Source organism: Stylophora pistillata, chromosome 3 (genome assembly GCF_964205215.1).
Source record: "Stylophora pistillata chromosome 3, jaStyPist1.2, whole genome shotgun sequence".
NCBI lineage: Eukaryota > Metazoa > Cnidaria > Anthozoa > Scleractinia > Pocilloporidae > Stylophora > Stylophora pistillata.
The window spans coordinates 35,501,155-35,529,095 of NC_142521.1; the positions used below are offsets into that span (position 1 = coordinate 35,501,155).

Consider the following 27,941-nt stretch of genomic DNA (forward strand, 5'->3'; position numbering starts at 1 on the left):
CGACCAGCCTGAACAATAGTCATTGGTCATAGTCCCAAAATCTGTATAACTAGTTAGCTGCAGTAAAATCATTCGAGTCATTATTTACAAAGGGTGAATATATATATATATATATATATCTTATTAGACGTTTTGGTGTATAGTATCGCGGAGTATTTTTACAAGATGAGCCGTCATATGACGAGACTTAGGGCAAGTAAAAATACCAACAATGAGTAAATACACGAAGGAATACTATGCACCAAAACGTCTGAGAAGTTATTTATCATCCAATTATTGTTTTTCTGGCAAGTGTTTCTGCACATTTCTAATCTGACGGGAAAGCAAAGCGGATAGAGAATCGTAGCGCGCGCAGCCGACAGGTTAAACAGGTTTTTTCCATATAGCTGTAAAGCGCTCTAAACTCTAGCGTGGGCGCTATAAAAGTCTTGTATTATTATTTATATTATCATTATTGTTATTATTATTATTGTTTTTTTTTGCGGTACAAAATAGCCAAATGCACAATATCGCTGGGTATTTGTGTTCTATTCGTACGCTATTTGTACTGTACTTCTCGTAGTTAGGTAATAAATATATCCTATTAGGCGTTTTGTTGTGTAGTATCGCTGAGTATTTTTCCAAGTTGTACCGTATTTTGACGAGCCCTTAGGGCTCGTCAATATACAAATAACGAGTAAAAATACTCAGCGATATTACACAACCGAACAAAACGTCTAATAAATTATTTATTATCCAACACGCCAAACTGTTATTTCAGTGCGGGCGAATTTTTATTTACGGGGAGTGCGTGACAGAAGTATGCGAAGCGGAACGGAATTGGCGCGTTGTCGTGTTGCTGTTTCTATTTTCTTCATTAAATGAAGAAATTTTCTGGTCGTCAAGCTGTTTTTCTTCGTTCGATTCATCTAATAAGCTTTGACCTATATTTTCCAGCCATTGTGACTCTTCGTTGTCGGAAATATGATCCAAATTGCCACTTTCTCTTTGTTTTCGTTACTACAATCCAATTCTTCTATAGCTCCAGTGATCACTACGTTCACAAACTGATGTCCGTAAGAATTTATTCAACTTCTTACTTTGTTAAACGAACACCGTGAGAACTAAAATAAAAGTAAACAAATTAAAAATGAGATCGTGTAAATAATCAGATAAAAATACATTTCATCCGAATCAAAAGTTACAAGACAAAGGAAAAATAACAATTTACAATTAACAGTACAACGATGTCGTAAGCAACTTTCGCTTAAACTAAATTTTAAGTCTTAACTGACTTCACAAAACGAGAAATCACAATTAAAGAAAGAATGATACAAATTGCTCAATTAAATAAACTAAAAGGCGTAAAAATATTTACCTTGGTGCCGCTGTAATAACACATTATCCAACTACACTTCGTAGAGCACAAGTAACACCATAGACGAGTACAAATATCACGCGGTATTTGTACTCTACAGTACCGGTTAAACAGGTTTTGTTGCATCGCGCAAGTGAAGTTACGAAAAAAAAAATGGCGGACAATTTGAATCATATTTCCAACGACGAAGAGTCAGAATCGGTGGAAAATATACATCCAAGTTTACTAGATGAATCGAACAAAGAAAAAAATTTATTGAGGGAATTAGAAACAGCAACACGACAACGCGCCAATTCCGTTCCGCTTCGCCGTAAATAAATATTCGCGAAACTCGCCCGCACTGAAAAAACAGTTTGGCGTGTTGGATAATAAATAACTTATTAGACGGGCTCGTCAAAATACAAATAACGAGTAAAAATACTCAGCGATACTACACAACAAAATGTCTAATTAACAATTATTCCACGAGCGCGCGTTGGATATGAGATGATGGAAAGCCAACGAGGCGCGTAGCGCCGAGCTGGCTATAATCATCTCATATCTAACAAGAGCGAGTGGAATAACTGTTTTATTAAAAACGTTAAATTAGATTATTAAATTTTACTAAATATTTAGCTCCCTTTTAATTTTAAGCTGACGCGTACCCTTACCATATTTGTAGATTATAGTGTATTGACCCATATACCATAATGGCTAAGCCAATAAAAAGTCTTGAATTGCATTATCCAATGATCTAGTTTTTAATAATAAGATATATTTATTTTCAGGGCCCATTGTTTTATTCTCCTTTAGTTATACATATCTCTATCGGGTCCTCGGCTGTTTCGAAGCCAGTGTTGACGCGTGATTCCCCAGCAACTATACGAGAAAACAGAGGGAGAGAGGGTGGTTAGATAGTCAATGTACCCGCAAGTAGGGTAGGGAAGGAAAGCGCTCTTCCTTATTTGGCGTAAAGGGATATGGTCTATCAAGCAGGGTATAATGTAGGGATCTTGATTTTTAAAATTGTTATGCATTTACCTTTTGCTGTCCCATGTGTAAACACGAAGGCGCCTCCAGAGGTTTTAGGCGTCGTACCTGAGTGCAAAATCAATAAAGCATTAGCAAATGACCACCTCCATATAGCTCGTTGGAAGCTTATTTTCTGATCTTTACTTAAATAATTCTGAACTTCTATTGGTATATTTTACATGTTAATCCTCCGCAAAATACCTGTACCTTCTTCATTTTTCCATTGATCACGGAGCCTTGTCAAATCCCATACACTGCCAGCAATAAACATCACTACTACTAGTCCCACAGAGGCATAAATGATGATGGCTGTCTGGCCGTCGATTTCAAAGTCTTTTATCTCTCCATAAACATTCATCTTGATATTGCAGTCCTCTTTCGAATCATTGGCTTCTTCAACTTCAAATGGGTCACAGTCTTCAATGTATTTCCCAACCTCTTTCCTAACACACTCCACCAGGGAATGAACTGTCCCATCTACATGGGAAAGGCATGCGGGTTTTACCTTCATTTCAGTCCCAATTAGGTGGTGCTTCAGAGCCATCACAATCTGCTTATCACGGTCGGCGCCCTTACTTTTGGACATGCAGCTGTAATATACAATTCTTTGCTTGTTACCTTCACCCGCCAAGTGCTCCCTCAGCTTTTGCATGGACTTCATCTCTAGAGAAATTTAAAAGTATAGAAACAATATATAAAGGCCGTAAATAGCAAAAATATATCATCGATCTCTCTTCATGGATCTGGAGGAAAATAGCAATGAGGAGGTGGTAGCCGAATCTCTGATGACTAAAAAGTTTTTTAACACCTTTCCGGCGCTGAACCCGACCCTCGTCTCTAAAATAGAATTCATTTAAAAGCCACGAACTGAATTAAGTTTCTCTCTATATTCATACTAATTCTTTGTTTAAAGGCCAGCAATTCACATTCTTTTGAGTTGAGGTTGACTTCTGATTATTCTCACCCGAGTACTATTTGAGTTCTCAACAGCAAACAGAAATAATATGAAATAAGGTGCGGTTTTTTGTTAGGATGGTGATCCTTCTTGTAGATTTAGCTTCCTCACCCTAATGAAAGGCCGTTTAAATTACCTATGACTTTTGCGCCTCCAAACTCTTTCTGAAAGTATCGCTTGCTGCCAACAGGGACTCCGATCTGCAACAGAGCAAAAAACATTGCACAGAAAAGTTTAAGTTATTTCGTTTTTATGACGAAGAAACTAACGTCGGAACTTACCAGCGCTAGCAACAGCAATAATTTTTATAGAAAAAGTTTTTGATTTGCTTTAAAAGCAGAGATGTGTTGTTTACTTGCAATTAAGAGGCCGTATCACCTCCACTATGTAAATTTCTCACGATCATTCCATAAAACCGTGGAAGAGTTGAATCCTAGCAAAACACCAAGACAACAAATGACAATTGGAAACGATTAGGGTCAAATCGCACAAGCCAACATTGATGAAAACCAATCGATCATACTTGCCTTCACCGCCCGATAAAGTTTAATACAATGCATTGAAAAGGTCGCAATCTACTTTACAAGAGGATTTATCATAGACATTCGCCAGTGCGTTAATGAAAATTTGTGTTCCCTTTTCTGCGACTTGGACTGTTCAACACAATATCCTATAGCATCCTATAAGCATGAGTTTTGTGGAAGTTGGTTGCCTCGGATCTGACTGTTGTTTTTTTCTGAAACAGAGGTTTCAGCTAATGCTTAAGAGCAACTTTCTGTGAATACCACGGATACGTGTGCAAGATGGAAAAATCGAAATATCCCAAACTTTGTCATATTAAAGCCCTTATGAAACTATTTTAGAATAATCAAGATTCAGTCTCTTGTGATTGATATTTTCCAAAAAAATAACTTTTCTGAATTTTCACCTACGAGAGGCCCTTAAACCACCCAAAAATGTGCTTCGTATCCTCGCGTGGTGAATAGAAACGCAATCAAATACCATGACTAGTGCGATATGAGATGATTTTATGACCCTTCCCTTGTATAAAAACTTTGTTGTAATTTCAAAAGATTCCAATCTGAATTTTTAATTTTTTTTTCAAAATCACCCTCTACAACAGTTTCATCGCGTCTATCAATTTTGCCATTTTTCAACGGCAAAAAACCCTTCCTGGTACATGGCTTTTGTTGTGCAGATGCTATTCCAGAGAAAGAGCAATCCTTTTTCTTTCAATTTATGAAATAAAATTTTGGGGAAATTCAAACGGCAAGTTTTGAGAACCGAAAACATCAACGGTACTTGCGTGAAATTTACAACTTTTGAACTTGCGGTTGCAATGACGAATACAAGCAGTGCTCGAGTGAACTTGGACAGCAGTTTAAATACTTCGAGAATTCGATCCTTTTCCACCAGTTAAAAAGCTAAACAAACGGTTATGACTTCGTAGTGGTAATTATCTGAAACGAAAAGCATTTTTATGGTGTGAAAATGAGCTGCAAACCTCTTGACAACACTTCCAGTACCGGCGCATTTGTTGACTTTGAAGCATTGCTCGTACCAGTTATCTAAATGTGAAAAGTATTCACCAAAATGTGTTAGTTAAAAACCAGATAGCCTAGGATCCGAAGGATTTTGTCGGCATGGGATCCTGGCAGGTACAATTTTGGCATCAGGCGTAATGTTCTATACTTTAGTAAGAACATACAAAGTTGATAAAAGTCGAAGGCCTGACTTCCCTCATTAAGCCGTATTTCCAAGCCAATTATAAGTTTTTTGCTTCCAAACGTAAAATCAAAGAATGTCGATGTTGCTATGTTCATTTAATTAGTCGCTATAGACTCTAACTGTTATTACAACTGCATGCTACCGGACGTTCTCCAAGTAGGGACAATTAAGGAGCTTTGCGTCGTCCTTTGTTGTTCATCACCTCAATGTCAAAATGTTCGCAAATGGAATACAGCATGGAAACACTTAGCTGTCGCAGTTTACCTGCCTTGTGCGCGTCACATAAGCTGAAAGTGTCGAAAACAATTGGGTGCCTTAGTCCCACCTTCTCTAACCCAACTGCGCGAACATTTTCGTGCACGATTTCCTCTTCAGCGGCCATGATATGTTCGTCTTGATCAGATTCTGGATCGTCCGAATGAGAATACCGGAGTTTAGAGACTCGTCTTGAAAAGTACCACTGAATTTGCTGTTCGGTCAAAAATTCACTTACTGTCAACAGGTTTTCCCCTTCCTGATTTCGCGCGTAACGCATGTCACGTGCAACATCCACTGGATAAAGTTTCACTCCTGTTGCTTGCCCGACTTTACATTTCGCGTCTAAGTACTGTCACTGGGAATCACTAAACCTCGTTGTCTTTTTAGTGAATGTTGAAGCCCACCCATGTGAGAGAACATCAGTTGTTACTGGGCATTGACTTGACTCAGCCTTCAGGGATAGCAAGTTGTTCGCCTCACAGAGTAGTTTACCATGGTATAATACTTTCACCTTCCCCATAAGACTTTCTCTGACCGGTAGAAACTCACATTGCCTGATGCCAAAATTGTACTGCCAGGATCCCATGCAGTAAAAATCCTTCAGATCCTAGGCTGTCTGGTTTTTAACTAGAAATATCTTTCATTTCATCACGGAGGCTTAAGGTTTTCTTCCCGGGTAATAAGCACCTAATGGGCGAGAGGTTTGGGATTTGGTGAGATGGAAGGATTCTCATTTTTTTTTTCTTTAATTTCCAACAGGAGATCAGCTCCTGTCCCAAGATTGATTTGTTTGTTTGTTTGTTTTCCAAAAGCCTACAAAGCTTTTATTATTGATTATGGGATTTACTAGGGAATGTTTTTGTCTGCTGTTGACCCAAGCCCAAGCCCAAATTCCCCCCCCCCCCAACCCTAGCCTCCTTTGCAGACGTTCTTAGGGTGTCGAATTTAGAATTCTCCCCCGACGAACGGGGAAGAATTTTTAATTCGACACCCAAAGAACGTCTGCAAAGGAGGCTACCCCCACGATCACCCCCTTACCTGGGTCTAATCAAAGAGGATGTCACGCAATCTAGTTTAGTTGAGGGATTTTGGTCTTCTTTCAACAATATATGTATATGAGGTGAGTAAATGTTTGTCCTATTCTTCCATCATTGCTTTTACGATTTCTTTCAGACAAAATACGCACATTTTGATGAATACTTTTCAAATTTAGATAACTGGTGCAAGCCATGCTTCAAAGTAAACAAATGCGCAGGTACGGGAAGTGTTGTCAAGAGGTTTACAGCTCAATTTCGCACAATAAAAATGCTTTTCCTTTCAGATAATTGCCACTACGAAGTCATAATCGTTTGTTTAGTTTTTTAACTGGTGGAAAAGGATCGAATTCTCGAAGTATTTAAACTGCTGTCCAAGTTCACTCGAGTATTGCTTGTATTCGTCATTGCAACCGCAAGTTCAAAAGTTGTAAATTTCACGCAAGTACCGTTGATGTTTTCAGTTCTCAAAACTTGGGATGTTACTAAAACTAGTAACGGGGGACGGGGAATAGGGAACGGGGAATTGGTAACGGGGTACGGGGAATGGCGAACGGGGAACGGGTGTACAGCGGTAACCCGCCTGAGAATTCAAAATGGCGGAGTAACGGGAACTTAAAGGGTCTGGCAACTAGTTTTGAGTACTTGCTCTTTGAATGCGATCGTCGGAGCAAAAAGCATGGACGATGAGTGTAGGTTTTATTGAAGGATTTTACTTTGAAATGTTGAGTGCCTCATAAATTTAGTTTTTGTCTGGCACACATTGCAGGTTGCATAGAGATCAAATCCTCGGGGAGGTGAGTATCTTACAATTCATGCACAACATTTGAACAATCAGTTCAGAACTACAAGCTCGCGGCATTTATTCTTATATTCATAGAGTAATTGTATTTCAAGGTAATGAAGTTTACCTCCAATATCTTCACCGTTACAACCTAGCAATGTCAATAATATTGTAAAGCAAACAGCTGAATGACTTTCATGTCCATTATGGGAATAACTTTCTCTTGAATATGATCAATGGAGTGTAAATATTATTGTAAGCATTAGCATGAATGTGAATTCATGCACCTACATTCTTGAAGACATAACTGATGTTTTCCTGTTAAATTAAATGTTATTAAAAGGTCTGTCAATGTTTGATTTCTCTATTGTTTACATGGAAGTTTATGGGTCGATACAAAGATATGTTCCTGATGTTATTTTGCGGTAAGGTAAGCAGATATCTGCATGTAATTTTAGTAACTAGGCTGGTTATTACGTTTCCTATCTCATTTCTTTTAATCTAAGATATTACCTCCTTGCTACTTATCTGCAAAAAATTCTGTTGGGCAATGTAAACAACCAACATACCCAAACTCTGCCAAAAGATGCAGATTTCAGGAAGGAAAAATAAAGAGAGACGTCAGAACAAATGGTGGCAGCCATTGCAGAAACGTTGACATCGAATTTTCGTCTCGGAATACTAGGCTTCGTTGCTTCGCTTGAGCAATAGTTAAATAAAAGCAAGTCGTCTAATTTCGCTGCAAGCGGCGACCTAGTGATAAAATCAGTGTTTGTAAACATCGTTTACTCTGCCATTTTGAATTCTCAGGTGGGTTACCGCTGTACACCCGTTCCCCGTTCCCCGTTCCCCGTTCCCCGTTCCCCGTTACTAGTTTTAGTAACATCCAAAAATTTGCTGTTTGAATTGCCCCAGATTTTATTTCATAAATTGAAAGAAAAAGGATTGCTCTTTCTCTGGGATAACATTTACACAACGAAAGACATGTACCAGGAATGGATTTTTGCCGTTGAAAAATGGCAAAATTGATAGACGCGATGAAACTGTTTTAGAGGGTGATTTTGAAAAAAAAATTAAAAATTCAGATTGGAATCTTTTAAAATTACAACAACGTTTTCATACAAGGGAAGGGTCATAAAATCATCTTATATCGCAATAGTCGTGGTATTTGATTCCGTTTCTATTCACCACGCGAGGATACGAAGCAAATTTTTCGGTGGTTTAAGGGCCACTCGGAGGTGAAAATTCAAAAAAATTATTTTTTGAAAAATATCAATCACAAGAAACTGAATCTTGTATTTTCTAAAATAGTTTCATAAGGGCTTTAATATGACAAAGTTTGGGAGATATCGATTTTTCCATCTTGCACATCTATGCGTGGTATTTACAGAAAGTCATCAGTGATATGAAAAAACGAAGAGCGTTATCATACGCTATTCAAAGTTCGTTCTCAGCATTCGGATCCAAAGTCGCTTGCGAGTTTAGAGTTTAAGTCAAAACCTGCAACTGCCTTTTTGTGCTCCGCAATTCTGGTCTTTAATGACTTTTATGTTTGGCCATAATACTTAAAATGACACTGTGTGCAATTGATTTTGTACACCATGCCTGACTTCTGACTTCTGCCATGTCCACCTTTTCGACAATAACAGGGACTTTACAAACGTCAGGGTCGTTGGTTTCGAATCTAATTACCACGAGAGACTTTTTCTTGAAGCCTGGCACTCTACTTTGGATCCGAACGCTGAGAATGATCACATCGTACTTCCAGAAGCCTATAAAGACCTCGCGCGAGCATCAAATACAGTTACGCGCGCAAGCTTTGCGTCACGTTTTTTAACTTTAAAATAGGGTATGATAACGCTCTTGGTTTTTTCACATCACTGATGAAGGCTTAAGCATTAGCCGAAACGTCTGTTTCAGAAATAAGAGGCAACCAATTTCCATAAAACTCATGACATCTCCTGACTACACTTTTTCAATTTTTTTTAATCCTATAAGCATCATTCAGTACTTTTCCTGCTTGAGATCTAAAACTCTCATTTTTAGATAATTAGATATACTTACCGATTGATTCAGGACAGAAAGGTGAGGTTTTGTATGTGTTGCTGTCAACATGGAGGAAACTTCAGCAGTGAATATGGAGAGAAGTATCACACCGATTACCATCCAGAACGCAGCATAGATGCGAGCTGATGAAGACTTGGGCGACTTGTCTCCATAGCTTATAAAAAAAAAAAGGAAAACAAAAAACAGTTTGTAAGAGGGTAGAGCTAATTTTGGTATAGCTTTTCTGTCTGTGTATCCCTTATAATAGTAGTTCTCTAAAGTCAGACCAGGATGATTCGTAGGTGTTATGGACTTGTATAGCGTTACAGGGTGACATCGGGTCCCGGGAAACGACGGTTGCAATCATATGTTTGTGTTTTCGTTTTCTTTCCGTTCTGAAATAAACCTCCGCTGTGTGGTTGATATTAATCGACGTGGGACCCATAAGTTTCTTTGACTTTTTCAAGAACCATCTGTTTACGCCCTCTTAAGCGTTACCTTCTGAAACCGAAAAGAAAATATAATTGCGGTTATATGGTCTTCACATGCTCACCATAAAGCAACCAAGTAATCATCAGTAACCAATTATCTTACAATTTTGTTACTTTGAGCAAATAAATTTGCCTGATCATTTTAGGGCCTGATAGAATTATCTAAAGTAGTTGATATTTACAAACCCAACAGCCCACCACGTTCCTTCGCGAACGCCTTTCCAGAATGACTGCGGAAACTCGTCAGAGTTATTTCGTCGTTCCTGAAACGGAAAAGAAAGCTTAGGTGAATTAAACGATTCTCTGTCGAGAAAAATAGCTTTTAAATTCAAAATTCGTAGAATCACATCTTTTTGAAAAGATTAAGGGAAGGAATAACAGAGCAGACGTGGCTAAAACATTGGATGATGGGGAACGTTAATGCACGATGATTGGATTTCACGTAAATGTAAAAAAAAAATAGGTAGAAGATTTCCGTGAGTCCAAAATGCACTATGCCATTTTCCTACCAAACCATCCTTGAATACCCCGGGGATCGGCGATAGTTTGATTCACCAAATCCAGTGATAACAGACCACTCCTGAGACAGTAGAAGATAATTTGAAATGTATAACAAAGACTAGCGATAGTGCATCAGATCGGATGAATGCCCATTACTTATCGAGAGGGAGTCAGATCAACTTACAAACAGCCATATGATAACTCCTGATATCAACATCCATGTGACACAGATACAAATTGTTGCCCAGAGATCTTTAGCAGAATGGTAAACCACTGTTAAGATGTCATACTTTGCTTCTTTCATTACCAAGTATGCTGCTGGGGCATTAAGCCCACACACAAACCTTTCTTTCTTGAAGTGTTCCTTCCCAGTAAAGACAGGGTACCTATAGGTGATCGGACACTGTAAGGGCGCTTTGGTTTTGTTCACGCAAAAATGTGATATCATCCGCAAAATAAAATTTCCACGTTTCTCAGTCCATCCGTGTTTTAAAGCACCATCTTCATCCTCCGACCAAATTATTGGCTCGGTCCAGTTAACTGAAATGTTTGTTGATGAGGAGGTGTTAAAGACATTTTCGGAACAATTGATACTGCACTTTATTTTCATATTCTGCTTTGCTGCATCTGCTATTTCTGCTTTCGCTGCATCAATCGTGGAATCGTTTCCGCAAAGGTCAAGAAGGTGATTCACGCACTCAAAGTTGTAAAACCGTGGAGGTAACAGATGCGAAATCGCCTCGTCGCAGCAGTTTTTTAAAGAAATGTTTGAATTATCCTCGCAGCAAAACTTCTTGCACATGCTTTCATCGCCGCGGATGTCAATCCAATGGGCGAGTAAGAAGCCAGTTGTCGCAAGAAGGGACGCAAATGTTTTCATCTTAAGTGAAGAATCGTTATTGCTTCATTGCCTCGAGATTAAAGTAGTTTCAAGCAAATAGTCATTAGTATTCTATGCATGACAAAAAAGCTCCAGGTGTTTTAACTTTAATACACGTTTTTGGACTATACATTAGCAAGTTAAAAGAAAACCGGCCTCAGCAGCTGATGTTAAAAAAAAAGGCTGAATAAAGGCTAAATAACGAGCCAGTAACTTGACTATGTAAAATTATTGAAATATACGGTCTTTATTTTCGTGACAACTGACAGGTTCTAACTCTATTAATGACGTCAATTCAATGGAAAAAGTTATTTATACCATTTTTGTTTGAAAACTAATCGACACTGTTAATGAGGAGGGTATTTGATAAGAATGAGGTCTTCACCTCTTGCATGAAACTATCTCTGAATCGTTTATACACCGAATGCAAATATGGCGTCCAATTTGAGTTGCCATTGTTCTGTACTGACTAGCCTCTCACACATGTAATAATCCTTTTGTATTTCCACGTGAAGACGAGGCTAGTCAGTCCGGAACAATGGAAATTCAAATTGGACGCCATATTTGCATTCGGTGTATAATGGATGCCAAAGAGGAAAAGTGAACCTGAAAGCATTCTTCAACAGTTCGATATTGCGATTTAACCCGTCACTATTCGAATAACTACAGGTTAAGTAGGCTTCCAGATGTGAAAAGTTCTGATATCACTGAAATTACTTTCAAGCCGTAAACTGGAACCTTTGTTTGGATGACTGTGGGTGTTCCGGGGAGAGAACACCTAGACTAATCTACCAAATAAAACGATCATGAGTACTTTTCGTCTCTCTAGACCTAAACAATCATCGAATCTTACCCCCCCCCCCTCCCTCTATCAAACCAGCAATGCCTACAAAACATTCATATCTAGCGGTTTTTGGGCTGCCTAAAAAAAATTCACGAAAGAAATGCATCCGTTATTTTCAAAGTTATGATAATGCAAATGTGAGAAACTAACACCTTGCTGCAAATATAATATCAATTACTCCCTTTCAATCGAGTTATGGCGATTGATGGTAAAACGACACGAGTTATTAACTGTTTTTTTGTGGACATCTCCCAAATGACACTTTATGGCATCTCTATGTTTACTTTTGGTGTTTATTCGACTTCCTTTTAGTTGTCGTTAATATGTATAGTCTAGTTCGTGACTGTTCCTCGACACCTTTTTTTTCTCGAAACAAATTTTATAACGAAAAGGGTTACCAAATAAAATTCTTTCCCTACAAGAATTTTAAATTCTGACGGCATTCATATTGCGTGAGAATCGACATTGAAGCTCAAATGCCTGTTACAGCGGGGAAATGTTCCTCTAGAAGCAGTAATGAATTCGAGCTGTTTTGATGAAAAAAAAAAACGAAAGAAAAAAAACGAAGAACGTCTTCCTCTCAAAGTTTTCCGTTTCTATGTAAGATAACAAGATTCGAAACCAGGTCTACTGGCTTCTCATCTGTTTTAAAATCTCTCAGAACTACAGGAATAATTTTCAATAACAACTTACTTCACGAAAACCATAAATGGCAGATGTTTTGGCAAATCGTGTACTATCTGTATTGTCTGTACTTAGTCGCCTCGCGGGCAGAAATAAGTCAACCTACCCACTTGGCTTCTCTCTGTATGCTTCGTGTCCATTTGTTTATTCATATATGTGTTCTTCCATTCATTCATAGAAAAATTCGTTAGCAAGTGTTTAACAGGCACAAAATTTACCTAAAGCACGAAACTCATGAAGCATTAAAACGCTCGACCAGAGCTTTTAATCATAAACACAATTAGCCCTGTTTACATTTAGCGTTATGCATAATATAACGATCGACTGGGAGAATAGTTCTAATAAAAGGTTCCTTTGCCGCGCCTCGAGATTTACATGCTTCCTACTCGGCAATGAATAAAAAGTTCAAGACAACGATCGCGAGCGAGACATGGTTCTCCAAATTACTCATTGCCATAAAACTTTGAAAAGTGACTCTTTGTTTTATTCACATCTACCTGTGAACACTCATTTCCAAATTGTATCCTTTTCTTTTGGGGACTCCCGAATCAGGGATTGAATTAAACTGAAATGGCCTTGCCTTTCCTCTCAACATATTTACTTGATAATAATTTATTCGTTAGCCAGGGTTATCCATCCGCCTCGAATAGCCTTGTCGAAAACATGATAAAGATGATGTGTTTTCTCTTAAAATTCTTTAATCTTTATTTGATCATATAAGTAGCATTTTGTCGTTGTCATTAAAACACTCTCTAAAAGCTATTCTACAGGAAGCCTGAACTATTATTTTAGTAATATCCATTGCTACCAATTTTTCTTTCTTGTACTTCTTATCCGATCATAATGACATAAATGTCAATGACGCGACCAACCTAAACAATAGTCATTGGTCATAGTTCCAAAATCGGTATAACTAGTTACAGTAGAATCATTCGAGTAATAATTTACAGAGGGTGAATATATATATATATATATATATCAGCACTGCACTGATGAGGCCCAGAAGGCCGAAACAGTACTGTCTGCAGTTAGATATAGCTCTTTGGCATACAAAGCTTTGCTTTCATGTCCAAATTGAGCACTCTATCTAGGATGAGTCATTGCCGTTGCAATTGCGCATGCTCGCTGGTTTACTCTAGTTTGAGCACTCTGGCATGGCTTAGACGATACCACAAAGGTTGGGTCGTTTGGGGTGACCGTCTCGGTTCTCCCCCATCCTAGCATTAGCACTGCACTGATGAGGCCCAGAAGGCCGAAACAGTACTGTCTAGGATGAGTCATTGCTCTGCAATTGCGCATGCTCGCTAGTGTACTCTAGTTTGAGCACTCTGGCATGGCTTAGACGATACCACAAAGGTTGGATCGTTTGGGGTGACCATATTGGTTCTCCTCCATCCTAGCATTAGCACTGCACTGATGAGGCCCAGAAGGCCGAAACAGTACTGTCTGCAGTTAGTTATATATATATATATATATATATATCTTATTAGACGTTTTGGTGCATAGTAACGCAGAGTATTTTTACAAGTTGTGCCGTATTTTGACGAGACTTAGGGCAAGTCAAAATATCAACAACGAGTAAATATACGAAGCAATACTACACACCTAAACGTCGGATAAGTTATTTATTATCCAAATTTTTTTTTCCGTCAAGTGTTTCTGCTCATTTCTAATGTAGCGAGAAGGCAAAGCGGATAGAGTAGCGTAGCGCGCGCAGCCGACCGGTTAAATAGGTCTTGTACGGTACTTTGTCACCGAATGCACAATATCGCTGGATATTTGTATTGTGCTCTATTCGTACGTTGTTTGTACTCTACTTCTTGTTGTTAGGTAATAACTTTGATTTTTAGGGCTCATCATTTTCTTCTCCCCTAGGTACACAATTTTCTGTCGGGTCCTTGTCTGTTTCGAAGCCAACTTTGACGTGCGATTCCCCACCAACTATAAGAGAAAACAAAGGAAGAGAGGATGGTTAGACAGTCAATGTACCCGCAAGTGGGGGAAGAAAGGGGAGCGCCCTACCCTATTTGACCTAAAAGGATATAGTCTGTAAAGCAAAGTATGATCTGGGGAACTTGATTTTTAAATTGTTATACATTTACGTCTTGCTGTCCCATGTGTAATCACGAACGAACCCCAGAGGTTTTAGGCGTCGTACCTGAGTGAAAAATCAGTAAAGCATTAGCAAATGACCATCTCCCTATAGCTGGCTCGAACCTTAGTTTTTGATCTTTCCTTAATTAATTTTGAACTTCCATTGATATCTGTTACATGCTAATCCTCCTCAACGTACCTGTACTTTCTTCATTTTTCCAGAGATCCTGGAGCCTTGTCAGATCCCATACACTGCCAGAAATAAACATCCTTGCTACTAGTCCCACAGAAGCATAAATTATGATGGCAGCCTGGCCTTCGCCTTCAAAGTCTTTCATCTCTCCATAAACATTCATTTTGATATATCGCAGTCCTCTTCTGAATCACTAGCTTTTTCAGATAGAAATGGATCACAGTCTTCGATGTTTTTCCCAACCTTTTTCCTAACCGACTCTACCAGGGAATGAACTGTTACATCTGCAAGAGAAAGGCATGCGGGTTTCACCTCCATTTCAACCCCAATTATGTGGTGCTTCAGAGCCATCACAATCTGCTTATCACGGTCGGCACCCTTTCTTGCCGACATGCAGCTGTAATCTTCAATTCTTCGCTTTTCATCTTCACCCGCCAAGTGATTCTTTAGCTTTTGCAAGGACTTCATCTCTAGAGAAATTTAAAAGTAGATAGCAAACATATACCATCGCTGTCCCTCTTCATGGATCTGGAAGAAAATGGTTATGAGGAGGTGTTAACTGAATCTCTAATGACTATTTAACAACTCTTCCACGAGAGCGCGTTGGATATGAGATGATAGATAGCCAACTGGGCGCTAGTTGGCTATAATCATCTCATATCCAACAAGCGCGAGGGGAATAATTGTTTTATTAAAAAAAAACGCCTCCAAGATATTAGACAAATCTTCTCGACTTTATTTTGTAAGAAGAAACCGGATGTTACAATGTACTGATATTAGATCATGGTATATTGGCTCATATACCATAATGGCTAAGCCGATAAAAAGTCTTGAATTGCATTATCCAATGATCCAGTTTTTAATAAATAGTTTTTTAACACCATTTCGACACTGAACCCGATCCTCATCTCTATAGGTTATTCTAATACCCAGAAAACTAGACCAAATTTAAGCTAATTCTCCGCATTTATTCTCCTTATTAGAAAGACTTCATTGTTGGAAATGTAGTGAATTACAAACCAAAAATAGAATTCATTTTGAGGCCATGAACTGAATAAAAGTTTTTCTTTAGAATCCAAATTCCCATTCCCATTTTTTTAAAGTTAAGGTCGACCTCTGATTTTTCTCAATCGATGATTATTTGAGCTATCAACGGCACACAGAAATAAAACGAAATAAAGTGCAGCTTTCTGTCAAGATGGTGATCCTTCAGGGGGATTTATACCTCTTCACCCCAACGGAAGGCCGTTTAAATTACCTATGACTTTTGCGCCCCTAAACATCCTCCTGAAATTATTGCCTGCTGCCAAAGGGGACTCCGATTTGTAACAGAGGAAAAAGCACTGCACAGAAAAGTTTAAGTTGTTTCGTTGCTATGACGGGGAAACTATCGAAACTAACCAGAGCCAGCAACAAGTATCAAGACTCTTGTGCATGTTTCCTCAGAAATAATTCATAGCAGTAATTTGTATGAACAAGTTTTGATTTGCTTTAAAAGCAGAGATGTTTTGTGTCCTTGTAATTGAGAGGCCATATCATCTTCACTATATAAATTTCTAACTATCATTCCTTAAAGCTGTGGATCGAACCCTAGCAAAACACAAAGACATTAAATGACCATCAGCATCATCCAATACTTCTCCTGCTTGAGATCCAAAAGTATGTAGAGTTAAACACAACTCTCATTTTTAGGTAGAAAATTTTAACAAAAGATGATAATTATTTATAGACATAATTACAGATCTAACGAGGACAAAACTGTAAGGTTTTGTACGTGTTGCTGTCAACATGGAGGAAACTTCAGCAGTGAAAATGGAGGGAAGAATGAAACTGATTACCATCCAGGATGCAGCATAGATGCGAGCTAATGAAGACTTGGGCGACTTGTCTCCATATCTTATAAAAAAGGAAAACAAAAAACAGCAGTTAAGAGGGTAGAGCTTATTTTGGTATACCTTTTCTGTGTATTCATTATAATAGCAGTTCTCTAAAGTCAGGCCTGAATGATTCGTACGTGTTATGGACTTGTACAGCGTTACAGGGTGACATCGGGTCCCGTGAAACTTGACGTTTGCAATCATGTGTATGCGTTTTCGTTTTCTCCCCGTTCTGAAATAGATCTCCTCTCCGTGGTTGATATTAATCGATGTGGGAACCTTAAGTTCCTTGGACTCTTTCAAGAACCATCTGTTTGCGCCCTCAAAAGCGTAACCTTCTGAAACAAACCGAAAAAAAAAATTTAATTGCTATTATATAGTCTTCACATGCCCACCATAAAGCAACCAAGTAATCATCAGCAACCAATCATCTTACAATTTTGTTACTTTGAGCGAATAAATCTGTCTGAACATTTTAGGGTCTGATAGAATTATCTAGATTAGTTGATTTTTACAAACCCCACTGCCCACCATACTCCTTCGCGAACGCCTTTCCAGAATGACTCCGGAAACTCATCACAGTTGTTTCCTCGATCCTGAAACCAAAAAGAAAGCTCTAGTAAATTTAAATGATTCTCTGTCAAGAAAGATAGCTTTCAAACACAAAAGACTAATAGAGTCACATTTTTGAGAAAAGATGAGGGGAAGGAATAACAGAGCAGACGTTGCTAAAACATTGGATGAAGGGGAAAGTTAATGCACGATGATTGAATTGCATGCAAATGTAAGGAAAAAATAGGTAGCAGATTTCCGTGAGTACTTAATGCACTACGCCATTTTCCTACCAAACCATTCAAGGATCGACGGTAATTTATCGGGAGAGTCAGATCAACTTACCAACAGCGATATGATAACTCCTGATAGCAACATCCATGTGACACAGATACAAATTGTTGGCCAGAGAACTTTAGCAGAATGGTAAACTACTGTTAAGATGTCATGCTTTGCTTTTTATCTAATACCGCAGTACAAAATATATGAACTTCATATATTTCATTGTATCTCATTTATCACTTTCACGGGTTTATTACGAATCAACTTAACTGCCTGCTCCCAGTTGGCTTGTTAGCTCAATTGGTAAAGCGCTGCACTAGTATCGCAGAGGTCAGTGGTTCGAATCCCGTACAGGCCTGATTTTTTTCAGGTCTGATTTTCGCTTTTGCTTAAATAGCGCTATCTACTGCGAGGATCGTGCATCATATGTTTGCTTCTTTTATTACCAAGTATGCTGCTGGAGCATTTAACCCACACTCAAACGTTTTCTTCTCGAAGTTTTCCTTCCCAGTAATACGTGATCGTTTTATACGTGATCGGACAATGTAAGGGCGCTTTGGTTTCATTCACGCAAAAGTGGGAGATCATCCCCAAAGTAAAACTTTCACGTTCCTTAGTCCAGCTAAATTTGAAAGCAACATTTTTATCCTCCGACCAAAATATTGGCTCGGTCCAGTTAACTAAAATGTTTGTTGATGGGGAGATGTTAGAGACATTTTTGGAACAATCGATTCTGCAATTTCATTTTACTTTCTTCCTCGCCTCTGTGAAATTAAATGCGGAGTCGTTTCCAGAAGCATCGCAAAGCTCAATAAGCTGATTCACCCACGTAGAGTTGTAAAACCATGGAGGTAACAGATGTGTAGTCGCCTCGCTGCAGCAGTCTTGTAAAGAAATGTTTAAATTATTCTCGCAGCAGAACTTCTTGCACATACTTTCATCGCCTCGGATGTCAATCCAATGGGCGAGTAAGAAGCCAGTTGTCGCAAGAAGAGACGCAAATGTTTTCATTTTAAGAGAAAAAATCTTTTTGCCTCGATAGCCATATAGCTATCGGTAGAAGCTATATGGCTAGAACCGGTAAGAGCACACTAGCTCTGAGGACCAAAGAAAGAATCGTGGAGAGAAGATGCATGACCCAAGCTATTACGGAGGCAGCCAGATTGCGTTCCTCGCTGGCAGTATGGCTGCATGGACGAAAAATGGCATAGAGGCGCTCAATGGTCATCGAAACCAATTCAAAAAGCGAAGTTCCACAGGAAATCCTTACCCCATTGCTAAAAATGGACCTTACCACGCAAGAGGTGCTCGATAAACCTTTTTCAAGGGTTGATATCACTGACAATGCTCAGTGCAGGAAAATACAAAGGTCTCACAACAACTCCAACCAACAGGTCCGTGGTCGCCAAACCTGCAATAACAACATTACAGTTTGTTCTCAGCCGCTGCTTGGTTTTCTCGGCGACCATCACCAGCAGATTTAAAAGAACTGTGAAGGGAAATGCAACGCAGTTCAAAACCAGGGCACACACCAGAGCTGCATAAACTTCTCGGGGTACATTGTTAAGTTTCGCTTTTGAAATAAACGCTTTCACATTCATGTGGTATCTCTTGGGGAGAAGAGGTATTTGAATTAAAGCCTAGCATTTTAGTTAACTTTCATAAATGTTCAATTATTAGCTGAACGGCTTTTACGTATTCTTTCAGCTTCTTTCTTCTTTCGTACTTTAATGGTACTGATAGCAATTAGTGCTTTAATGTTCCCGTTTGGAGCTTTCTTCTCACGCAATACAGGTATTACAAAGTGTACTTGTACCAACGAATGATATTTTTTGTTCTAGGTATAAGGAAAAATCTCTTCAGGAAGTGTACCATTGCTTGAGTATGGAGTGTCTTTTTCATAATAATTTTACCGACGGCTATCATCTTAATGTGCTTGTTGCCGAACTAAAAAGTCTAACAATGGAGGAACACTTCTGTTGTAATCCTTTCCTTTTGTTACTCTATTCTGATAGCTGAAGAGACTTATTTTCCCATTATCTAAACTGTTAGTAGACATTTTCAAACAGTTGCCGTCATTATTGCATAATTTGTTGATGACAATATCGCTCGCTTCGCACGTAAATACCCAAATTAAAATGATAAGTTAAGGAGGTTTATCAATTTCGTTCGCTTTGCACGTAAATATCCAAATTAAAACGATAAGAAGGTTTACCAAGCGCTAGATACTTTGTAAAGAAAACCTAACGGTAGTCAATAAATCAAACTGTTTTTGGATTTTCTAATTCCTTTCACCTAATTTTTGGCCGCTGTATAAACATTGCTTTACGCATATAGAATTTTTTTCTGCTCAAAAGTCAACAATATAATTTGAAGGACACGAGTTAATATAGATGACATAAATATTGATATAAGCACTGACAGTCAGTCCGATTTCAAATGATAATTTCCCTATTTTTATATAGAAACCTAAAACAGAGCTGATTGATATAAAATGATGCATATGGTCTAAATTGGTTCGTTATTTTTTCGGGTAGGAAGTCCTCACTTGTTGTGGTTATTAGTGTCTTTACTTCAAAAGGACGCTGAAAATAAAGGCGTTTTACAAAAGAGCAATTTCTCCAAAGTAAGGCCCGCTCACAAATTTTATGTATACTCGATCACAAGCAAGCAGTTTAGTAAATTTCTATGATACCTGAATCATTAGTTTTGTTCTTAAGAGGACGAGATGGAAAGTCAATAATATTGATTCTTAGTGCCTTCACTCTGTTTAGGCCTTTAAGATCTCTTGCAAATTTAAAGGGTTGAGTTTATTTCAATACAATGGACCATTTCTTAAAAACAAGCTTCAGTTACAATGTACCGCAATCTTATTGATCTATCTCACCTCCGAATATTTTCAGTGGTTGCTTGAAAATGATTAAATCGTTTCTTTCGGTGAAGAGCTGCAAAGGATCAAGGTATTCCCGCTATTAATTATGACACCGCAAACGTCATTAGAACGCCCCCATCCTTTGCGAGTAGCATAATGTTCCTCGTTAGAGTAACAGCAATTTTAGCTCAGAACTGTGCAAATGCCAGCTTGAAAGCCAAAGAGCACTTTGCTTTTTGCAGTCTACTCAAAGTGTGGTAATAAGAAGTGCCCTGCTGTCACTTCACCTAAACGCTATATGATAAAAAGCTATGGTGATATTTCAACTAAACGGTATATCATGGTAACGAATCCCTCGATCTTCTTTTAATCGTCTCAGCAATATTTGTTAAAAAAATATAACAGCGAGATATCGCAGAAAAGTTCCGAAATTACTCCGTCGAATGATTGTTGCAACTTGTCACACAAGACGGTGCGTCATATCGCAAGACGTCTATCGGCGGATTAGCCTCGCCCCCTGTTTCGGTGGCTCTGACTTTCGACTCTTCAAAGCGCATTCAAAATCTCCAATTGCACAGGCCTGCGATACATTGGAAGAAAGCAGCGCGATTTTTTATGATTTTCGTTTACATTTCGTTTACACAATATTGCAATCGATTTTTTCATCCAGAAAAGTTTGAGGCTAAGGTGGCATTTCTTCCTAGTTTCTTCAGTCTCCTTACACAATACTTGTCTTAAACATAAGATCGTTAGTCAACAAAAAGATCCCACACTGCCTTGCGTCTGCTCAGTAACAGATTACAGGTAACGCCAAAGTATGGTAAGAATGCAAACGTTACGCACGGGGCGTAGCCAGATCATTAATGCTCCAACCGCATTTTGACCTCTTTTGTGATCTTTTGCTGAATAGACACAGGGCAACACAAAATCTATTTCTTTTATATAACTAGGAAAAAAATTGTGTCAATGGTGACGTCATTAATGCGTCTTTACTTCAATAGATCTTAGATAAGAGTCCTATTATATACATTTTTATACCTTTCATATCTTTATTTTGTTGCACGCAATTGAAAGTGGCTTTAGATCTCCTAATTATCTACTAACACCAAATTTCAAACTCTTTTATCCGAGGACACCAATTTCAGTCTGCCTTTTAAAAAACTTTCATTATGATCTCCATTCATTAAAATCACTTCGTCGGTTTTCATGATTTGAAAAAAACCATGGAAATGGATAGAAGGGACATAAATTGGGGGACTAAATGAGAAAACAGAATAATGGCCCTCACTTTGTACTCGTTAAAAATAAAATTAAGATTTATCTCTATCATATTGTATTAATGATTTGAAAATGTATTTCTTTACTCAGTTGTTTAGATTGATATTATTTTAATCTCTGTTACTTTTATGATTTATCTGAACACATTTACGAAACCGGCGATCGGTATACATTAACATCTCTTCACTGACTTCTGCATATTTTTTTTTATAAATCGTCACCCTACTGTTTTATTATCCAATATCTGAATCTTATGTTTAAAAATATTTAAAAGCTAGAGTACTGATACAAGTGTTGTTGCTTTTGTAAGTTGAGACGATCAGAAATTTCAGCCTGATCGGTCTCAAGTTGTAAGTTCTTTACAGCCGGGTGCAACAATATGGGATCTGCATATTTAGACGTCTTAGGGGAAGAGTGTGTTAGAGTTCATGCTTATTTATTTTGTTTTCCTTTCAAATCAGTGGGTCATAAAATCTGGTCGTTGTGAGAGACCTTTGGAGAGAAAAGAGCAACTGTATTGTTATTGAACGATTATAAAAAGACCTTACCACTGAACTTCCTAAAAAATTGATAGACGCAATAGCAAAACGACCTCTACCATACAAAAACAACAGCAACAAAACTCGAACTGTAAGTTAACCCTCCTCCCTTTACGTTTTACGCTCTTCGTTCCATCCTCTCTTCAACTGCATTCCTTTTACGACCGCGACAAGCTTCAACATCAGCTAAAGAGGAGACAAGAGAAGCAAATTTTAATGAGCTCTGGTTCAAAACAAGGCAATCAGAACACAGAATTCGCTTCATATTGCCTACCGGCGCTGCCAGTTAAATCTAACGACGAATTACCAAAGTGGAGGTGGCTAATGGTGGATGTTTACCTAGTTGTAAAGTAGCAAGGTGCATAGTTGTTTTAGTGTATATACTAAAATAGTAAAATAATGTATAGCACATAAAGATGGTTTTGACTCATTTATTCCTGTAAAAATTACATTTTTTGGGAGGGGGGAGGGTTAAATCCAGTGTGTCTTCCTCGGACATGAAAGGCACTGGGTATGCGGAATTTGAGTTAGGCGATAAGAGCGCGCCCTCAACCACTGTTTTAGCATGTGCTAAATGTAATAGATTCATCGTGACTTTGAAAGACCCATCAGCATTATCAATCTACGAAATACCTTTAATAAGATCTTTTTGTTTACGGTATCTGATCAAATCAAATACAGTCCCAACAGCAAACGTCACAACCACGAAGCTCGCTGATGTGTAAATAACGATGGCTTTCATGTCGAAAAGTTGAAACTCTTTCAGCTTGCTGTGACTGCTCTTTTCAAAATCACATTTTGTCTCCTCTGACTCATCAAATTCGTCTTCTTCTTCTTCTTCTGGTCCGGCGTACTTGGAAAATATTTTCATCTTCTTCCTCACGCATGTCCCCAGCTTATCTTCATCTTGGTTATCGTATTCCTTGGTGGAGTTGCTGTTTACGATTTTCGTCATTTTGATCACAACGATGTCGGGGTCCAAGACTCGAACAATCTGCTTGTTGCTTTCGGTGAAGTCTCTGGCCTTGCAGCTGTAGAGGACAACTGTAGAGGACAATTCTATTCGATGCATCCCCGTTTCAAGTGTTCTTCTAGTTTTTGGACAGGGTCAAACTCTGTTCGTTGGAAAATAGAGCAAAATAAACCAAGGAAACTTCATATCGTGTTTAGCGAAATATAAAAAAATTAAACAATAAAATTAACCAAAAAATGGTGCTTCAAGAAAGGCCTTAGACACCATTATCCACGTGAGAGTACTGAGAAATACAACGCAGGCGCTTAGCATTCCTAAATTACCACGATATGATTTTGCTTTACCTTTAATGGTAGCTTCATTGAACTTCTTGCGAAAGAAATGTCCACTGCCTTTGGGAACTCCAATCTACGACAAATGAATCAAAATTAACTCTTCCAGGGTAATTACCATTGATTTTTAAAACCTCTTGATATCAGATAGTCGCAGATAATTTACCCTTTAAATTAGGAACGAAGGAACGGAAGAAAAGAGGGACGGAGGGAAGGAGGGACAGAGGAATAGAGGGACGGAGGAATAGAGGGACAGAAAGAAAGAGGGACAAAGTAACGAAGGAAATAAGGAACGAAAAAACGAAGGAAAGAAGGAACGAAGGAAGGAAGGAAGAAAGTAACGAAAGAAAGGAAGGAACGAAGGAAGGAAGTAACGAAGGAAGGAAGGAAGGAAGGAACGAAGGAAGGAACAAATAAAGGAAGAAAGGAACTAAGGAAGGAAGGAACGAAGGAAGGAAGGCAGGAAGGAACGAGGGAACGAAGGAACGAAGGAAGGAACAAACGAAGAAGGGAAGGAACGATGGAAGGAAGTAACGAAGGAAGGAAGGAAGGAAGGAAGGAACGAAGGAAAGAAAGAAGGAAGGAACGAAGGAAAGAAGGAACGAAGGAACGAAAGAAGGAAGGAACGAAAGAAGGAAGGAACGAAGAAACGAAGGAAGGAACAAACGAAGGAAGGAAGGAACGAAGGAAGGAAGGAACGAAGAAAAGAAGGAACGAAGGAAAGAAAGAAGGAAGGAACGAAAGAAGGAAGGAACGAAGAAACGAAGGAAGGAACAAACGAAGGAAGGAAGGAACGAAGGAAGGAAGGAAGGAAGGAACGAAGGAACGAAGGAAAGAAGGAACGAAGGAACGAAGGAACGAAGGAACGAAGGAAAGAAGGAACGAAGGAACGAAGGAAGGAAGGAACGAAAGAAGGAAGGAACTAAGGAAGGAAGAAACAAAGGAAGGAAGGAACGAAGGAAGGAAGGAAGGAAGAAAGGAACGAAGAAAGGAAGGAAAGAAGGAAGAAAGGAACTAAGGAAGGAAAGAACGAAGGAAGGAAGGAACGAAGGAAGGAAGGAACGAAGGAAGGAAAGAAGGAAGGAACGAAGGAAGGAAGGAACGAAAGAAGGAACGAACGAATAAAGGAAGGAAGAAAGGAAGGAAGAAAGAAAGGAAAGAACGAAGGAAAGAGGGAAGGAAGGAAGGAAGGAACGAAGGAAGGAAGGAACGAAGGAACGAAGGAACGAAGGAACGAAGGAACGAAGGAACGAAGGAACGAAGGAACGAAGGAACGAGGGAACGAGGGAACGAGGGAACGAGGGAACGAGGGAACGAGGGAACGAGGGAACGAGGGAACGAGGGAACGAGGGAACGAGGGAACGAGGGAACGAGGGAACGAGGGAACGAGGGAACGAGGGAACGAGGGAACGAGGGAACGAGGGAACGAGGGAACGAGGGAACGAGGGAACGAGGGAACGAGGGAACGAGGGAACGAGGGAACGAGGGAACGAGGGAACGAGGGAACGAGGGAACGAGGGAACGAGGGAACGAGGGAACGAGGGAACGAGGGAACGAGGGAACGAGGGAACGAGGGAACGAGGGAACGAGGGAACGAGGGAACGAGGGAACGAGGGAACGAGGGAACGAGGGAACGAGGGAACGAGGGAACGAGGGAACGAGGGAACGAGGGAACGAGGGAACGAGGGAACGAGGGAACGAGGGAACGAGGGAACGAGGGAACGAGGGAACGAGGGAACGAGGGAACGAGGGAACGAGGGAACGAGGGAACGAGGGAACGAGGGAACGAGGGAACGAGGGAACGAGGGAACGAGGGAACGAGGGAACGAGGGAACGAGGGAACGAGGGAACGAGGGAACGAGGGAACGAGGGAACGAGGGAACGAGGGAACGAGGGAACGAGGGAACGAGGGAACGAGGGAACGAGGGAACGAGGGAACGAGGGAACGAGGGAACGAGGGAACGAGGGAACGAGGGAACGAGGGAACGAGGGAACGAGGGAACGAGGGAACGAGGGAACGAGGGAACGAGGGAACGAGGGAACGAGGGAACGAGGGAACGAGGGAACGAGGGAACGAGGGAACGAGGGAACGAGGGAACGAGGGAACGAGGGAACGAGGGAACGAGGGAACGAGGGAACGAGGGAACGAGGGAACGAGGGAACGAGGGAACGAGGGAACGAGGGAACGAGGGAACGAGGGAACGAGGGAACGAGGGAACGAGGGAACGAGGGAACGAGGGAGCGAGGGAACGAGGGAACGAGGGAACGAGGGAACGAGGGAACGAGGGAACGAGGGAACGAGGGACGGAGGGACGGAGGAACGGAGGAACGGAGGAACGGAGGAAGGGAGGAACGGAGGAACGGAGGAACGGAGGAACGGAGGAACGGAGGAACGGAGGAACGGAGGAACGGAGGAACGGAGAAAAGGAGGAAAGGAGGAAAGGAGGAAGGGAGGAAGGGAGGAATGGAGGAATGGAGCAACGGAGGAACGGAGAAACGGAGGAAAAGGAGGAACGGAGGAACGGAGGAACTGAGAAACGGAGAAGCGGAGATACGGAGAAACGGAGGTACGGAGAAACGGAAGAACGAAAGAACGGAGGAACGGAGTAATGGAGGAACGGAGGAACGGAGGAACGGAGGAACGGAGGAACGGAGGAACAGAGGAACGGAGGAACAGAGGAACGGAGGAACCAAGAAACCAAGGAACGATAGAATGATAGAAAGAGGAAAGTAAGGAACCAAACAGCCAATGAACCAAGTAACCAAGCAACCAAGCAACCAAGCAACCAAGCAACCAAGCAACCAAGCATTCAAGCAACCAAGAAACCAAGCAACCAAGCAACCAAGGAACCAAGGAACCAAGGAACCAAGGAACTAAGCAACCAAGCAACCAAGGAACCAAGCAACCAAACAACCAAGCAACCAAGCAACCAAGCAACCAAGCAGCCAAGGAACCAAGCAAACAAGCAACCAAGCAACCAGGCAACGAAGCAACCAAGCAACCAAGCAACCAAGCAACCAAGCAGCCAAGGAACCATGCAACCGAGCAACCAAGCAACCAAGCAACCAATGAGCCAAGCAACCCATGCACACATTATGACGCATGGTGAAATTTTATATAAGTTGAATTTTGTGCTGATTTATAGGTGACGCGGTGTGAGCAAAAGTTCATCATTCGACAAAATGGATATTGAATATGAAAGCGATCTTGGTAGTAATTTCTACCAACTGAGCTAATAAACCAACTTTGAGCTGGTTATCACGTTGGTTTGTAATATACTCGTGAATTGATGAATTAATGACCGTGAACCAAAGAATTGATGAATAAATGACTGTGAATATGACCAGCTTCAAGTTGGCCTGTTAGCTCAGTTGGTAGAGCACAGCACTGGTATCGAAGAGGTCATGAGTTCAAATCCCAGAGAGGCCTGAATTTTCTTTCTAGCCGTATTTTTACTGCTGCTTAAGTAGTGATTATCACTGCGAAGATCGCTCTGATATTTTTATCTTAACCCGCAGTTCACATAAATGATTCTTATGAATTCACAGTCAAAGTGAATCGTGTTTACTTTGAATAGAGCTTCGGTTTGCTGTGTTCTGACGTGTCGCCATCAATTTAGTGGATCCATAGGAATCGCAACACTTTAAAAATTCACAAGGTACTTACGGATCGGCCTATAGTTGTTTCATGAGTTATAATTCCTTTTTTCGCCAGTCCTGAAGAAACTTCAGCGGTGAATGTGGACAGAATTATCATACCAATTATCATCCAAGCTGCAGCATAAATGCGGGCTGGAAAAGACTTGGGTGACTTATCTCCATAACTATTGAGGAAATAAGAAAAGCTAAGAAAAGTGTCATTTAACAGCTATTCCATGAGTGCACGTCGGATATGAGATGGTAAATAGCCCACGGAGTGCGTAGCGCAGAGTTGGCTCTATCCAGTCTCATATCCAACAAGCGGAAATGAGATAACTGTTTTATTAAATTTTATCAAATTTTGAACGTTTGGTTATTTAACCAATAGTTGGCACATTACCTTTCCATAGGTAACTCGGAATATGAGCTGATAACTGCAGGTGAGTGAGCCAGTCAGAACACTAAAAATGCAATATTCCTAATCGACAATTTAATAATTAGTAATAATTGAGGCTCACTCTTCAAGAGTTTATTACACTTGCTTCAGTTTATACTCAGGATTACCTGGCAAAGATGGGTTTCGAGGACGATATGGTTCCTCTAAAAAAAATTATGATTATCAGTCACTGTTTTCCGTAACTAATTTCATCTTACCCCACTGTTGTCATGATTACCATTGCCCACCATGCTTCTTCAAGAACACCTTTATGGAATGTTTTTGGGAACTCAATCGAGTT

General features: G+C 39.9%; 2 protein-coding genes, 1 long non-coding RNA gene and 1 pseudogene across 7 annotated transcripts; all 4 read right to left on the bottom strand.

The window, feature by feature from the left end:
• Window positions 1-1,047: 1,047 nt before the first annotated feature.
• LOC111338527 (uncharacterized) lies at window positions 1,048-11,187 on the bottom strand. 5 transcript variants are annotated; one of them, XM_088753630.1, is made up of 7 exons: window positions 10,350-11,187; window positions 9,851-9,927; window positions 9,192-9,348; window positions 3,460-3,523; window positions 2,987-3,031; window positions 2,378-2,434; window positions 1,048-2,215 (listed from the first exon to the last, which is right to left on the bottom strand). In XM_088753630.1, the coding sequence occupies exons 1-7, from the start codon at window positions 11,043-11,045 to the stop codon at window positions 2,136-2,138; spliced, it is 1,176 nt and encodes a 391-aa protein (XP_088609756.1). In that variant the 5' UTR covers window positions 11,046-11,187; the 3' UTR covers window positions 1,048-2,135. The 5 variants fall into 5 exon arrangements, with proteins under 5 accessions (XP_088609756.1, XP_088609754.1, XP_088609752.1 ...); XM_088753628.1 differs by having other exon boundaries at window positions 2,570-3,031; window positions 9,863-9,927; window positions 10,350-11,181; XM_088753626.1 differs by having other exon boundaries at window positions 2,570-3,031; window positions 10,350-11,180.
• A 2,658-nt stretch (window positions 11,188-13,845) lies between these two features.
• LOC148735838 (uncharacterized) lies at window positions 13,846-15,491 on the bottom strand. Its single transcript, XR_015998341.1, has 2 exons — window positions 14,867-15,491; window positions 13,846-14,514 (listed from the first exon to the last, which is right to left on the bottom strand). It is a non-coding gene; the product is annotated as an uncharacterized LOC148735838 (long non-coding RNA).
• Window positions 15,492-17,783: 2,292 nt separating this feature from the next.
• LOC148735839 (uncharacterized) lies at window positions 17,784-18,726 on the bottom strand (annotated as a pseudogene).
• Window positions 18,727-20,306: 1,580 nt separating this feature from the next.
• Window positions 20,307-27,896, bottom strand: LOC111338543 (uncharacterized). Its single transcript, XM_022945041.2, has 5 exons — window positions 27,859-27,896; window positions 27,233-27,389; window positions 23,578-23,641; window positions 22,894-23,370; window positions 20,307-22,446 (listed from the first exon to the last, which is right to left on the bottom strand). The coding sequence occupies exons 1-5, from the start codon at window positions 27,879-27,881 to the stop codon at window positions 22,379-22,381; spliced, it is 789 nt and encodes a 262-aa protein (XP_022800776.2). The 5' UTR covers window positions 27,882-27,896; the 3' UTR covers window positions 20,307-22,378.
• Window positions 27,897-27,941: the final 45 nt, after the last annotated feature.

Excerpts from the sequence above, each read along its gene's own strand:
- LOC111338543 (XM_022945041.2), bottom strand. The coding sequence starts at position 27,881 with ATGGTAATCATGACAACAGTGGG. Across the intron at positions 27,390-27,858 it reads GTAATCATGACAACAGTGGG|TTATGGAGATAAGTCACCCA; the intron begins GTAAGATGAAAT and ends TTTCCTCAATAG. Across the intron at positions 23,371-23,577 it reads CAATGAAGCTACCATTAAAG|GACCCTGTCCAAAAACTAGA; the intron begins GTAAAGCAAAAT and ends CGAACAGAGTTT.
- LOC111338527 (XM_088753626.1), bottom strand. The coding sequence starts at position 11,045 with ATGAAAACATTTGCGTCCCTTCTTGCGACAACTGGCTTCTTACTCGCC. Across the intron at positions 9,928-10,349 it reads GAGTTATCATATGGCTGTTT|GAACGACGAAATAACTCTGA; the intron begins GTAAGTTGATCT and ends TTTCCGTTTCAG. Across the intron at positions 2,435-2,569 it reads GAAAAATGAAGAAGGTACAG|GTACGACGCCTAAAACCTCT; the intron begins GTATTTTGCGGA and ends TTTTGCACTCAG.